At 51.1% G+C, this 15575-nt stretch overlaps 1 protein-coding gene across 1 annotated transcript; it reads right to left on the bottom strand.

The window, feature by feature from the left end:
- Positions 1 to 9471: 9471 nt before the first annotated feature.
- Positions 9472 to 14915, bottom strand: TMEM256 (transmembrane protein 256). The gene is made up of 4 exons (XM_018575200.1): positions 14811 to 14915; positions 14074 to 14111; positions 13247 to 13327; positions 9472 to 9653 (listed from the first exon to the last, which is right to left on the bottom strand). The coding sequence occupies exons 1-4, from the start codon at positions 14890 to 14892 to the stop codon at positions 9510 to 9512; spliced, it is 345 nt and encodes a 114-aa protein (XP_018430702.1). The 5' UTR covers positions 14893 to 14915; the 3' UTR covers positions 9472 to 9509.
- Between the last annotated feature and the right edge of the window lie 660 nt (positions 14916 to 15575).

Below are 15575 nucleotides of genomic sequence, written 5' to 3'. Positions count from 1 at the left end.
CCCCCCCCCCCCCCTGTAACGTTTGTTTTGCTGTGTGTGTGCCCCCTGTTCAGAAGATTTCACCTCACTTCCTGTCCCTGTGACAATTGGATTTTAAAAAATTTTGGGTTGTGGTGGAAACAAGGATTGGTGATAAAGCTTCAGTGGAGACACATTTTTTCCCCCATGATCACTCTTACAGGAGTAAATTTCCCTTCTTAGTTGTAGATTCCTCTCACTTCCTGTTGTCTCAAGGACAGGAAGTGAGATTAAAAATCTTTCTAATGAGGATACAGGCGGCAGTAAAAACCTCACAGTGATCCGGAAGAAGAGGCGGGCACCCCTCGTCTAACAAGAGCCAACTTCCTGTAATGTACGTACAGTACTACGAACCAGACCCATAAAGGCGGGAACTCCTCATCGGCTCGAGCGCAGTAGCATTACAACTACCCCCGCTGTACAGTAATAGCCTCCGTATGTAAAGTAGGAGTCGGATGTAAGTCGGATGTACGTAACCCGGGGACTTCCTGTATTCTTGGGGGAGTTGGTCTTTTGCTATTACTTTAGAATCGTGAAGGTTTGGGCATTTATTGATGTGGTGCGCCACCATATGTCTGGAGAATCAGCTTTCTGTTCCATGCGTTTCGTTCCGAATCGAAATTCGGACGAAATTTCCCAAATACAACATCATCCAAAATCATCCGATCCGATATTTCGAATTTGACAAACGAATTTCGTCCAAATCCTGTGCGTGCGCTGTGTTAACATTTAAACGGATAAAAACAAATTAAGACAAGGATTTTAACCCCTTCATGACTGAGCGAGTTTTCAGTTTCTGTTCATAAATGACGGACACGCTTGTTACATTGTTGCCGTGCGATACTTCCACGTCAGTCATATACTTTCTTACTAAATGTCCCCGCACATATTATATATTGTATGTTAGAGGACAGACAGGGCTATATAATTATATCACATATGTGTGTCTAACGCCTCACTTAGTTTGAATAAAATATAAAAAAATTAGGATAAAAAACTAGTAACCTAAGGCTGGGTTCACACCTAGGCGGATTGAATATGCGCGTTTGTCGCGCGTTTTTACCGCGATTCGCGATAAAAAACGCGCGACAAACGCGTGTTTCCGAGGGCTAGTTGGCTGTTTACCAATGTAAAAGGCCCGACCAAAACGCCCCAAAGAAGTACATGTACTTCTTTGGGCGTAGGGCGGTTTCCCGCGCGTTCGTACTCGCGGAAAAACGCCCAGATGGGAACCATGCACATTGAAAATAATGGCATTTCCCTGTTTGAGCGTTTTTCCGCGAGTACGAAAGCGCGGAAAAACGCCCAGGTGGGAACCGGGCCTTAGAGACTGATCCTGACAGCATGTCAGATTCAGATCTCACTAAAAGCTCTTTGATCGGCCCAGACGATCAGAAGTCCGATACATTTCACTCAAAGAGATACATTGTATCTCTTTGGTGAAATGTATCATAAACATCGGGCCGGTCTATGGAGCTGTCAAAACGAATAGCAGAGGAGGTGACTCACTCTGCTGCCTCTCTGCTCTCTTCAGCTGCCAAATAAAGGGATCGCTATTTAGCGCTCCTGTATTTGCATGCAACGACTTCATTCTTTCATTAATGAAACAAAGAAGCTTTTACAAAAGCTTAACTATTTCATTGATGAATGCCTAAATACTGAGACATTCATTAATGACTGGTAACCGCTGAGAATTAGCTGTTACCGGCATTACAAAGCCTGATATAACTCGTCATGTGCAGTGCACGTGGCCAGTCATATAGGCACTTCGTGACGGGACGTACAGTGTACGTGGCCAGTCATATAGGCACTTCGTGATGGGACGTACAGTGTATGTGGCCAGTCATATAGGCACTTTGTGACGGGACGTACAGTGTACGTGGCCAGTCATATAGGCACTTTGTGACGGGACGTATAGTGTACGTGGCCAGTCATATAGGCACTTCGTGACGGGACGTACAGTGTACGTGACCAGTCATATAGGCACTTCGTGACGGGACGTACAGTGTACGTGGCCAGTCATATAGGCACTTCATGACGGGACGTACAGTGTACGTGGCCAGTCATATAGGCACTTCGTGACGGGACGTACAGTGTACGTCTCCCGTCACGAAGGGGTTAATGTCCCTTTAATAGTAAAGGCGAGAGCACAGCCACCAGAAATGACAAATGCGCCAATTCTGCTACCCCACCTCGAGTTGAATTTTCGGGAATTCGTCCGAATTCCCAATCCGATTCCCGAAACGAAACACATATTAGGATCCGAATTCCAAAAAGGAAATAAAGGAAATCAGAAACTAAACGAAACAAATTTTTAGCCGCTGCACGTCTGTTCCATTCGGGAGCTTGGGAGGTTGACTAAGTATCCCCCAATGGGGTTACCATGAGAATGCTGTTAGGCTAACACTAGGGGCAGCACACTGGTGAACACTCGGGTGCAGGGGCAATACTCCAGCAGTGGTCGGTGGTATCGCACGCTGTGATGACGGTTTCACGCGCCTTGTTTTACTTTCCAAAGGCAAGCTCTCTTCTCATTCCTCCTCCTCCACCAAACAAGGTTAGTTCTGGTTTGCAAGGCCCTGTGGGTGTGACTTCTCGGCAGCGGGTGCCATGAAAAGGTTTTTGCAGCTCCAGGGGTTTTATAAAACCCTCGAATGGAGCAGAACGCTGATTCTCCAGACGTATGGCGGCGCACCAACATCGACGAATGCCAAAACCTTCTCTTGATTCCAAACTAAATAGCAAAAGGCCGCGACTCCCCAAGTTTCATCCAACCAGGTGATGTCATGACTAATGTCCAACTAATGTCATGACTGTGACACCTCCTTCAAGGATGGGTCCATGATAGGGTTGCCACCTTTTCTTTAAGCGAAACCCGAACACACTCTAGCGGCGCGCTGACTTTTTTGGGGGGAGAATAAGTTGTGGCTTATTCATATGTAAATAGCACCACCCATTCATATGTAAATATCACAGTTGAGATTATTTTCAGTGGGGGGCCAGTAGCTCCTATCTTAATTTTGGTTGCCCCTGTCTGCCTGACATCTTGTGTCCGGGTTTCTGCTGCCATGAAACCCGGACACAGCATTCAAAACCTGGACTGTCTGGGTGAATTCTGGACAGGTGGCAACCCTAGTCCATGATGTGCTGCACCCCCCAGTATGTCCCGTGCAATGACTCCAAATACTAAATAATTGCTGCAGCCGATGGCTCTGAAGCCACTAAGGCCGCAAGTAGACCAGCTCTAGAATCTGCAGGGTAAGGAGCGGGGCACGCTTCCGGCCTTTGTAGTCCGGGTCGAGCGAGAACTGGGTGAATTGGGTCACAATGTCAACAAAGCAGGGAACTTGGCCGCACCCCATGTACCTAGGAAGGACTCCCAATGATGACAGACTCCAGGAGCAGAGGATAACAGGATGGAAGGTTGCAGGCGCCAGCACCTTCAGAAGGCACAGAACAAGCAGCCCCGGAACTGTGGAGTGTAAGCTGGGGTCACCCATTGCAGTGGTACGATCCCTAGGATTAGCCATATACGTCAACTATTAAAGGAGAACTATGGGGTCAGGGCTTTCCCCCATAGTTCTCCTTAGGGTAACGGGAGGACACAAACTAGCGTCCTCCCGTCACCCTAAGCTCAGTATATAGGGAGCTACAGCTCGCGGTATACTGAGACGCTGCAGCGGATCTCGACATCGATGTCGAAATCCGCCCAGCTGCGTGAGTGACAGCTGGCTCCGCCTATCTAGAGGCAGAGCCAGCTGTACCCGCCCCGTCCCCCGTCCGTTCCGCCAGTCAGCGCTGGAGGATCGGAGCGGGGAGGGGGGAATCCAGTCCCTCCTCTGTCACGGCAGAGAGCCGTGACAGGATCGAGAGGTGAGCGAAAGCCGGTATGTGTTCTCTCACCTCCCGATCTACTGAGCCGACCTGTGACAGTCTCATTGTCACAGGTCGGCTAGAACTATGAGGTGAGTGAAAAGCCCCTCCCCCTCATAGTTCTCCTTTAAGCAATGTAAAGCTCAGGGTTTGAGGTAAGGCCTCGGGTACTCACAAAACCCAAACAGCTAGTAGCAGGTCACGGTCCAAGCGACGGTGGTGACCATGGTCACCGTAGCCTAGCAGTAACAAGGGGCCAAAGATCAGAGTTCCACGTGGCTAATTGCAATGCAAGAGCAAGACGATCCACCCAGTGGCCGACGTGGGCTCCGGGTCCCTCAGTGCAAACCACTTCCAAAGTAGGAACGTGGGGATTTTAAAAAGGCGTCTAGTAACCCGGGCAAGATAGGAAGCTCCTGGTGCTCAGCCTATGGCCTACTCACACAAGCGAGCCTGTCCTCCAAGGACACTGAGGAATGCTGGTAGTAGAAGGAAAGGTTATTGCGGGGCCGACCTCCAGTTTTACTTTTGTCAGTGTCCAAACCCTCCTGTAGACAGCTGGGCCAAAGAACTTTGTGTCCCCCAATGGACGAGAAATTAAGTCCTCTCTCTTTGCACCTTTTCCAGTGGTGGGCAATCCTCAACGCTTTCAGCATCGTGACTGTGACACCTCCTTCAAGGGTGGGTCCATGATGTGCTGCACCCCCCCAGTATGTCCCGTGTCTTCAGCAATGAATGACAATAAGCATCACCCAACCAGGAAGACCGAGGAGGACATCGTGTCGATGAAAAGGTATTGCAGGTGACTGGAGAGGAGGCGAGTATTGCAGCTCGGTTTTTTTTCGTTCTCGAGGACATTCAGCTCAGAGTTGGGCTTTAACAGGCAATCAAGCGGCTGTAACTCAGGACATAAAGCCAGGACATAAAGCCACCAATGAAACTGCTAAATTACTCATACACTCCCTTGTCATCTCTCGTCTTGACTATTGCAACTCCCTCCTCATTGGCTTTCCACTACACAGGCTCCTCCCCCCTTCAGTCCATCATGAATTCAGCTGCTAGACTCATCCACCTAACCAACAGTTCAGTGTCTGCAAACCCCCCTCTGCCAATCCCGGCACTGGCCTCCATCCCCCCGCCCCCCCATACCTCCACTGGCTTCCAATAGCCCAAAGGTTAAAGTTTAAAATATTAACAACCACGTACAAAGCCATCCACAGCTCCGCCCCCGGCTACATCTCAAACCTTGTCTCAAAGTATCACCCTAACCGTCCCCTCCGCTCTTCCCAAGACCTCCTGATTTCCAGCAACCTCATCAACTCCTCCCATACTCACCTCCAGGACTGCACTAGAGTCTCTCCCATCCTATGGAACTCTTTACCCCAACCGGTCCGTCTATCTCCCACTCTGACTGCCTTTAGGCGATCCCTTAAAGGAGAACTATGAGGGGAGTGCTTTTCACTCACCTCATAGTTCTAGCCGAACTGTAACAATTAGACTGTCACATGTCGCTTCAATAGATCGGGAAGTGAGGGAACACATACCGGCGTTCGCTCGCCTCTCGATCCTGTCACGGCTCTCTCTGCGGTGACAGGGGAGGGGCTGGATTCCCCCCTCCCCGCTCCGCCAGCGCTGACTGGCGGATCGGACGGGGGAGGGGGCGGGTACAGCTGGCTCTGCCTCTAGATAGGCTGGGCGGATCCCAGCACAATTGTCGGGATCCGCTTCAGCTGCGGCGTCTCAGTATACCGCGAGCTGTAGCTCCCTATATACTGAGCTTAGGGTGACGGGAGGACGCTAGTTTGTGTCCTCCCGTTACCCTAAGGAGAACTATGGAGAAAAACACTGACCCCATAGTTCTCCTTTAAGACTCATCTCTTCAAGGAAGCCGATCCCACCTCAACCAAACCACTCCACCATCACGTTCTCATACAATTCATCCCCACACAGCTACCTCCTCATGTATCACTTCCCCCTCCCTTTTAGATTGTAAGCCCTCAGGGGCGGGGCCCTCCTTACCATCTTGTCTTGAATTGTATTGTGATTGTAATGTCTTCCTTATATTGTACAGCGCTGCGCACACTGTTGGCGCTATATAAATCCTCTATAATAATAATAATAAAGCATACAGACATCAATCGGGAGGCTCGGCTGTTACTGGATCAAACACAAAGTTAGATTTGCAATCTCAGCGACTTCGGCTGTAAATGATTGTTGGTGACAGATTTGGTGGTTCACAGGAACTGCTGACACCCTGGAATGTTCGCGCTCCACAATTCACAAAGAATAGTACAAGGAAACAATAAACCTCCAGTAAAATACAGTTCTGGGGGGGGGGGGGGGAGGAGACTCCTTGGTGATGAGGGAGGTCAGAGAGAATGAATACAATGTGCCGTGCACGGCATAAATCCAATTCAATACGTTCACATGGATCCCGTTTGCTCCTCTTTGGGGGCAATTCCAGCAAAGCAAATCCCCAACAGAGCGGACTGGTACCAGATTGTAACACACGGTGCGTCACATGACAAATGCACATACGCTATACTGCCAAAAGTATTGGGACTCCAGGTTGCTTCCACTTTGTTATAATCCCAGTAACAGGTGACCGCGGCGGAATATTTAGTAGCCGGGAAATGTCACGGAACACCCGAATCCAATGATTTGGAGGGGGAGGGGCCCAATACTTTTGGCAATATACTGTATGTAAACAGAGACTTTGGGAGGAGTTGGAATGGAAGGGTTGCAATATACATTGCAGCTCACAAGTCTACAAGAATCCCATCATGCATCTGAGCCTACATAGTATAAAATCCTAACAAACATTTCCAGCATCTCGATGACTCCATACTGCCAATTATCCATGTGAAAGGAGGTCCTACCCCTTACCAAAGTGTGTCCTCCCAAAGGAAAAACACAGGACACTGGCAAATCCAAACCGTCAGGACAGCCCTGCATATAACCCTTCCACTGCCAGCCTGCCTTAGTTTTATAGTAAGCGGTACAAGAGCAGATCCCAGACACCCCGAGGGGGGGGGGGGGGGGGCGTGGGTGTTGGGGGGGGGGGGGGGGTTTTGTGTCATGTGATATACTCCAAGAATCTTATTTTATGGGCAAGGCAAAATCCTGTTTTCTTGATTGTACATTACAGGACACGGGGAGTTCATTCTGGAACCAATGGTACGTCCAAAAAGCAGTCCAACAGAGGGACAGCGGACAGAGCCATAAAAATGGCTAAATGGCCCATGAAAACAACCAACTCCAACAGGGAACAGTAACAGAAAGGCCCACAATTCAGAGGGCCACCTGAAGAACCTTGCGGCTGAGGCCTGAACATCCACCTGTGAACAGAAGACCAGGGGGCAGCTCTACAGATTTGGGATACTGAAGCCTGATGCTGGAAGGCCAAGAAGTGAGCCTCTGCAGGAGTGGCGGTGGTACATTACCCTTCAACTCAAAGGCCTAAGTGAAAGCTTGCCATGTCCACCTATCAATAGTGTGATGGGAAGCCGGCTGCCCCATACAGGGACCCTTAGGACTGACAAAGAGGAAGTAGATTTGCAGATGGAAGCTGTAGCACTGAGGTGAATTCCAAAAGCCTGAACCACATGCAAACAGCGGAGGGAAACTTCTCCAGGAGGTTTTGGTGCGGGACATAAAGGAGAGTCAAAACAATGCACTGGTTAAGGTGGAGACCATCTTAGAAAGAATGGAGGCCTTAAGTCTCAGTGCTACCTTATCCTCGCAGATAAGGCTCTTTTCAAGTCAAGGCCTCCAACTCAGAAACATGAACAGCAGTGATGGTGAGGAGGGAGGTAACCTTGCGAGTAAGAAGGGTCAGAGGGATATCTCTGAGAGGTTCGAAGGGGGCTTCTACCTCAACTAAGTTGAGGTCCTACAGAGTCACTGGGGTGCATACAGGGGGGACAACATGAGCGAACCCCTTCACTACAGAATGAGAGGCAATCGGACAATAAAAGAAAAAAAATCACCAAGCCACAAATTGGGCCTTTGATAGTAGTCAAGGCTAAACTCTCGTCTAGGTCAGACTAAAGGAAACATAGGATGCATCATGTTGAGTACATCCTGGCATGAAACTTCCTCACTTCACACCAAGCAAAAAAACCAAGTGTGATGGTAACCCTTGCGGGAGGTGAACTTCCTCTCTTCTAGAAGCGAAGAGATAACAACGTCTAAGAGTCTTCTGTCCTTCAGAAGCTGCGCTTCAACAGCCAGGCCGTTAAATCAGTGACTGAGAAGCAAGGTGGAATACCGGTCCTTGGGACAGAAGATCTGGAAGAAGTGCGAACGGACAGTCTGCTTCCAAGAAGTTTGACCCCATAGCATGGTGTCCTGGGCCAATTGGGAGCAATGAGGATCACCACAATGTCCTCCTCAATAGTGTGAAGGAGTGAAGACAAGTATTTCAGAGGAAGGAAAGTGAAGATCAGGCTGAACTGATCCCAGAGGGCCAACAAGGCGTCCACTGCAAAGGCCTGGCAATCCCTGGCCCTGGCTATAAGCTTGCCGAGTTTGTTGGTGAACTTGGACGCCAGGAGGTCCACTTTCAGTGTCCCCCGATGCGAGGCAAAAGGTCCTGAAACACCCTTGTGCGAAGGGACCACCAATAGTGAAGACTGAGAAAGTACAGCTGCCAATTCTCTTCATCTGGGATGTATATAGCAGACGGAACCAACACGAGAAGTTCCCCCCAGGACAGGATCAGGTCTGCTTCTCTTTGAGCTGCGTGATTTCTGGGGCCTCCCCCAAAGGTTGATGTCCGACTGAATCCTGGTCAGTTGGGCCCATAAATAGGGAATCCAGAGTTGAGGAGACAACCAAATCACCCTGAGCTGCAAGATGTTAACCAGAAGTCATGATTCCCACCACCAACCAGGTCCCTTGAAGCAAGAGGTTCTCTAGAACTGCTCTCCTACCTTCCAGACTGCCACCTGCCATGAGAACCTTTCACACCCTTGGGACTAAGGATCTTCCAGCGCAGTGTTGGAGATCCGTCACCTCAGGGCAAGCTTTGTCTTGCTGGACAACAACATGGGGAGGTCCAGGAACTGAGCCAGTGTGTCCCATGCAGCCAGAATATTGAGCTGCAACGACCTTGGACACTTGGGGGCATTAGAGTGTAAGCTCCTCTGTACAGAGACTGATGTGACTGTGGGGGGACATTAGAGTGTAAGCTCCTCTGTACGGAGACTGATGTGACTGTGGGGGAGGGGACATTAGTGTGTAAGCTCCTCTGTACAGAGACTGATGTGACTCTGGGGGGGAGGGGGCATTTTGACTGTGGGGGAGGGGACATTAGAGTGTAAGCTCCTCTGTACAGAGACTGATGTGACTGTGGGGGGAGGGGACAGAGTGTAAGCTCCGCTGTACAGAGACTGATGTGACTGTGGGGGGGAGGGGACATTAGAGTGTAAGCTCCTCTGTACAGCGCTGCGGTATATGCCAGAGCTATATACAGATAAAGAACAAACACACAGAAGCTGTTCAGGAAAAAATATTTACTACAAAATGACTTTGACATGATAAACGCGATAAAAAGATTTAATTTGGAATTTTGAGGATAACGTAGGAATCCCGGGATAGGGATGAGTCCCGAATGTTCAGAGGGCCATGGCAGCCCACCCGAGGATCAGCAGGGTGCCCCCATAAGGTGCAACCTTAGTGAGAGCGGGGTTCCCAGACACGGCATGGTAATAGAACGTCCCACAGAACAGAACAATTCCCGATGTCATCAGAGATCCCGCCTGCAGGGGGAGCCAAACACACAACATTCTGTGCCAGCCACTGCGTATAATGTCCAAACACCACAACCTAATATACAGAGGGATGGGGAGTTCCAGGGGTGAGAGGAGATCAGAGACAGGGATAAGGTGTGATACAGAGGGACGGAGAGTTCCAGAGGTGAGGGGAGATCCGAGACAGGTATAAGGGGGGATACAGAGGGATGGAGAGTTCCAGGGGTGAGAGGAGATCAGAGACAGGGATAAGGTGTGATACAGAGGGACGGAGAGTTCCAGAGGTGAGGGGAGATCCGAGACAGGTATAAGGGGGGATACAGAGGGATGGAGAGTTCCAGGGGTGAGAGGAGATCAGAGACAGGGATAAGGTGTGATACAGAGGGACGGAGAGTTCCAGAGGTGAGGGGAGATCCGAGACAGGTATAAGGGGGGATACAGAGGGATGGAGAGTTCCAGGGGTGAGAGGAGATCAGAGACAGGGATAAGGTGTGATACAGAGGGACGGAGAGTTCCAGAGGTGAGGGGAGATCCGAGACAGGTATAAGGGGGGATACAGAGGGATGGAGAGTTCCAGGGGTGAGAGGAGATCAGAGACAGGGATAAGGTGTGATACAGAGGGACGGAGAGTTCCAGAGGTGAGGGGAGATCCGAGACAGGTATAAGGGGGGATACAGAGGGATGGAGAGTTCCAGGGGTGAGAGGAGATCAGAGACAGGGATAAGGTGTGATACAGAGGGACGGAGAGTTCCAGAGGTGAGGGGAGATCCGAGACAGGTATAAGGGGGGATACAGAGGGATGGAGAGTTCCAGGGGTGAGAGGAGATCAGAGACAGGGATAAGGTGTGATACAGAGGGACGGAGAGTTCCAGAGGTGAGGGGAGATCCGAGACAGGTATAAGGGGGGATACAGAGGGATGGAGAGTTCCAGGGGTGAGAGGAGATCAGAGACAGGGATAAGGTGTGATACAGAGGGACGGAGAGTTCCAGAGGTGAGGGGAGATCCGAGACAGGTATAAGGGGGGATACAGAGGGATGGAGAGTTCCAGGGGTGAGAGGAGATCAGAGACAGGGATAAGGTGTGATACAGAGGGACGGAGAGTTCCAGAGGTGAGGGGAGATCCGAGACAGGTATAAGGGGGGATACAGAGGGATGGAGAGTTCCAGGGGTGAGAGGAGATCAGAGACAGGGATAAGGTGTGATACAGAGGGACGGAGAGTTCCAGAGGTGAGGGGAGATCCGAGACAGGTATAAGGGGGGATACAGAGGGATGGAGAGTTCCAGGGGTGAGAGGAGATCAGAGACAGGGATAAGGTGTGATACAGAGGGACGGAGAGTTCCAGAGGTGAGGGGAGATCCGAGACAGGTATAAGGGGGGATACAGAGGGATGGAGAGTTCCAGGGGTGAGAGGAGATCAGAGACAGGGATAAGGTGTGATACAGAGGGACGGAGAGTTCCAGAGGTGAGGGGAGATCCGAGACAGGTATAAGGGGGGATACAGAGGGATGGAGAGTTCCAGGGGTGAGAGGAGATCAGAGACAGGGATAAGGTGTGATACAGAGGGACGGAGAGTTCCAGAGGTGAGGGGAGATCCGAGACAGGTATAAGGGGGGATACAGAGGGATGGAGAGTTCCAGGGGTGAGAGGAGATCAGAGACAGGGATAAGGTGTGATACAGAGGGACGGAGAGTTCCAGAGGTGAGGGGAGATCCGAGACAGGTATAAGGGGGGATACAGAGGGATGGAGAGTTCCAGGGGTGAGAGGAGATCAGAGACAGGGATAAGGTGTGATACAGAGGGACGGAGAGTTCCAGAGGTGAGGGGAGATCCGAGACAGGTATAAGGGGGGATACAGAGGGATGGAGAGTTCCAGGGGTGAGAGGAGATCAGAGACAGGGATAAGGTGTGATACAGAGGGACGGAGAGTTCCAGAGGTGAGGGGAGATCCGAGACAGGTATAAGGGGGGATACAGAGGGATGGAGAGTTCCAGGGGTGAGAGGAGATCAGAGACAGGGATAAGGTGTGATACAGAGGGACGGAGAGTTCCAGAGGTGAGGGGAGATCCGAGACAGGTATAAGGGGGGATACAGAGGGATGGAGAGTTCCAGGGGTGAGAGGAGATCAGAGACAGGGATAAGGTGTGATACAGAGGGACGGAGAGTTCCAGAGGTGAGGGGAGATCCGAGACAGGTATAAGGGGGGATACAGAGGGATGGAGAGTTCCAGGGGTGAGAGGAGATCAGAGACAGGGATAAGGTGTGATACAGAGGGACGGAGAGTTCCAGAGGTGAGGGGAGATCCGAGACAGGTATAAGGGGGGATACAGAGGGATGGAGAGTTCCAGGGGTGAGAGGAGATCAGAGACAGGGATAAGGTGTGATACAGAGGGACGGAGAGTTCCAGAGGTGAGGGGAGATCCGAGACAGGTATAAGGGGGGATACAGAGGGATGGAGAGTTCCAGGGGTGAGAGGAGATCAGAGACAGGGATAAGGTGTGATACAGAGGGACGGAGAGTTCCAGAGGTGAGGGGAGATCCGAGACAGGTATAAGGGGGGATACAGAGGGATGGAGAGTTCCAGGGGTGAGAGGAGATCAGAGACAGGGATAAGGTGTGATACAGAGGGACGGAGAGTTCCAGAGGTGAGGGGAGATCCGAGACAGGTATAAGGGGGGATACAGAGGGATGGAGAGTTCCAGGGGTGAGAGGAGATCAGAGACAGGGATAAGGTGTGATACAGAGGGACGGAGAGTTCCAGAGGTGAGGGGAGATCCGAGACAGGTATAAGGGGGGATACAGAGGGATGGAGAGTTCCAGGGGTGAGAGGAGATCAGAGACAGGGATAAGGTGTGATACAGAGGGACGGAGAGTTCCAGAGGTGAGGGGAGATCCGAGACAGGTATAAGGGGGGATACAGAGGGATGGAGAGTTCCAGGGGTGAGAGGAGATCAGAGACAGGGATAAGGTGTGATACAGAGGGACGGAGAGTTCCAGAGGTGAGGGGAGATCCGAGACAGGTATAAGGGGGGATACAGAGGGATGGAGAGTTCCAGGGGTGAGAGGAGATCAGAGACAGGGATAAGGTGTGATACAGAGGGACGGAGAGTTCCAGAGGTGAGGGGAGATCCGAGACAGGTATAAGGGGGGATACAGAGGGATGGAGAGTTCCAGGGGTGAGAGGAGATCAGAGACAGGGATAAGGTGTGATACAGAGGGACGGAGAGTTCCAGAGGTGAGGGGAGATCCGAGACAGGTATAAGGGGGGATACAGAGGGATGGAGAGTTCCAGGGGTGAGAGGAGATCAGAGACAGGGATAAGGTGTGATACAGAGGGACGGAGAGTTCCAGAGGTGAGGGGAGATCCGAGACAGGTATAAGGGGGGATACAGAGGGATGGAGAGTTCCAGGGGTGAGAGGAGATCAGAGACAGGGATAAGGTGTGATACAGAGGGACGGAGAGTTCCAGAGGTGAGGGGAGATCCGAGACAGGTATAAGGGGGGATACAGAGGGATGGAGAGTTCCAGGGGTGAGAGGAGATCAGAGACAGGGATAAGGTGTGATACAGAGGGATGGGGAGTTCCAGGGGTGAGCTGACGTACCAGCAGGGGGCGCCTGCAGTGCGGTACGGCCAGTAGGGCCAGGCTGTGCAGGAAGTGGTATTGGTTCCCAGTGGCAAACAGCTGTAAGAAGAGAAATGTCGGGTGAGGGACTTCGGAGAACTTTATATAAACAGACGACACAAAACACTCTTAGCACCTCTTGTACCTCCTGCTGGAGCTGTCCATTGTTAGAGTGCATTCTCCTGGGAGTTTGAGCTCCCGGCGATGTCACATGAGCCCCACACAAATGTCGGAGGGCGGGGCCGAGGTGAGGGGTTTTTTTTGGGGGAGAGGGATTGGTTGAGAGCTGGGGACAGGGCTGAGCTCCTGCTACCCATCCAACCGCCCTCGCGGGTCTAAATCCCCTTTGTAGTCACCTACAGTTGTGGTCATGTGACGCTGCGGTCCCGGGACTTCTGTGTACAGGAATTAGCAAGGGAAGAAAGGGGTATCTGGCAGGATGGGGTATAGGAGGGTGATGGGGTATCTGGCAGGATGGGGTATCTGGCAGGATGGGGTATCTGGCAGGATGGGGTATAGGAGGGTGATGGGGTATCTGGCAGGATGGGGTATAGGAGGCTGATGGGCTACGGGAGGGCGATGGGCTACGGGAGGGCGATGGGCTACGGGAGGGCGATGGGCTACGGGAGGGCGATGGGCTACGGGAGGGCGATGCATGTATGTAGATGGGGGGGAGGGGAGGCTGGAGGAGGTTAAATGTAACTGCGCTAAATGTTTGGAAACACTTCATCTAACCCTCGCGATCCGCCATCATTACTATTATAGCGCCAAAGAAAGAAAATGGACGCCACGCGAGGAAGTCTCACCTCTTTCAGGTGATCATCGCGGTCACTGCGTCTGAATCCTGCAAGAGAAACAGAGATGGGTTACATCACATCACGGGGGGTCTTCAATGGTTCCATCAGGTGAGACATGTGACCGGCTACAGGGGGGTCTTCTATGGTTCCATCAGACGAAACATGTGACCGGCTACAGGGGGGTCTTCTATGGTTCCATCAGGTGAGACATGTGACCGGCTACAGGGGGGTCTTCTATGGTTCCATCTACAGCGGCCAGTGGAGGAGGGGGGGGGCATGTCAGTGGGAGGATGAGGTCAGGAAGACACAGATATGAAATAATCTTGGCACCTGTGGAACTACAAGTCCCATGAGGCATTGCAAGAATCTGCCAGCCACAGGCAAGACTCCCAAACCCCATCGTGCTTCTGGGAGTCATGCCAGTCAGAGTCTTGCAATGCCTCATGGGACTTGTAGTTCCACCACAGCTGGAGGGCCGAGGATACCCACCCCAGGGATATAATATAGGTGGGCCCCCAGGGGCCAGACATCATTTACATGGACTTATTTCCCAGCCCGGAGTTATCTTCACTTTAAACATGATGGCAGACATTTTTTTAAAAGGGACAGCTAAGGTTTACAGTTGGGTAGGTGCAGCACGGTCATGTCTAATATCATACTACACATCAATAACCATAGAGAGGATAAACCGAGCTACAGACAGTCACCCCATATGTATATATAGTGAAGCCTTGCCCCCCTCTCACCATGGGCTCCATAGGCTCCCAGACTGACGGCCAGGGCACCTGACAGAGCCCCGACCCTCCCCCACACTCTGCCCGGCGACATCTCGCTCCTCTACAATCTTCCCCACTCCAAGCCTCCTTCATATGCTGACCACGCCCACACCCTCGGCCCGCCCCGCCTGGAATTCTCCTCACATGACGGGCGCAGGCTTCAGTCAATCATAGTCAGAGGTGACGTCATGCCTGAAGTCGCATGATTCCACCGCCATCTTGTTTCTACCCCTACAGGTGAGGAGGCCGCTGCCAGTAAGTGGTTGCCGGCGCCATTTCTGATGTGGGCATTTGCCCTTCTGTGTACAATACTGAGGTGTTCCCTGTTGTACGTCAAACGACCAAGTTTTGGAGCCGAAGTCTTTCATTATATCTCCTATACATCCCTCTCACATATTTATCCCTCACATATCATATACACTCCTCACATAATATATATACCTCTCACATATCATATATACCCCTCACATATCATATAAACCCCTCACATATCATTATACCTTGCATGTATTATATATACATTACATATATATATCCCTAAGTTATTTCATATACATATTATATATACTTCTGATCTTCACCTAACATATATATCTATCACACATCATATATACCCCTGTCATATAATATCTAATACCACTCACATATCATATATACCCCTCTCACATCATATATACTCTCACATCATATGTACCCGTCTCACATCATATGTACCCCTCTCACATCATATATACT

This window comes from Nanorana parkeri, unplaced genomic scaffold (assembly GCF_000935625.1).
Source record: "Nanorana parkeri isolate BGI_ZX_2015 unplaced genomic scaffold, ASM93562v1 scaffold3628, whole genome shotgun sequence".
Taxonomy (NCBI): domain Eukaryota; kingdom Metazoa; phylum Chordata; class Amphibia; order Anura; family Dicroglossidae; genus Nanorana; species Nanorana parkeri.
This window is presented reverse-complemented; position numbering and strand designations above follow the sequence as displayed.

Bases quoted from the DNA above. Each gene is read 5' to 3' on its own strand.
- TMEM256 (XM_018575200.1), bottom strand. From the start codon at position 14,892: ATGTCGCCGGGCAGAGTGTGGGGGAGGGTCGGGGCTCTGTCAGGTGCC. The intron at 14,112-14,810 runs GTGAGAGGGGGG...TTTCTCTTGCAG, and splicing joins GGGAGCCTATGGAGCCCATG to GATTCAGACGCAGTGACCGC. The intron at 9,654-13,246 runs GTACGTCAGCTC...CTCCCCCTGCAG, and splicing joins ACTGCAGGCGCCCCCTGCTG to GCGGGATCTCTGATGACATC.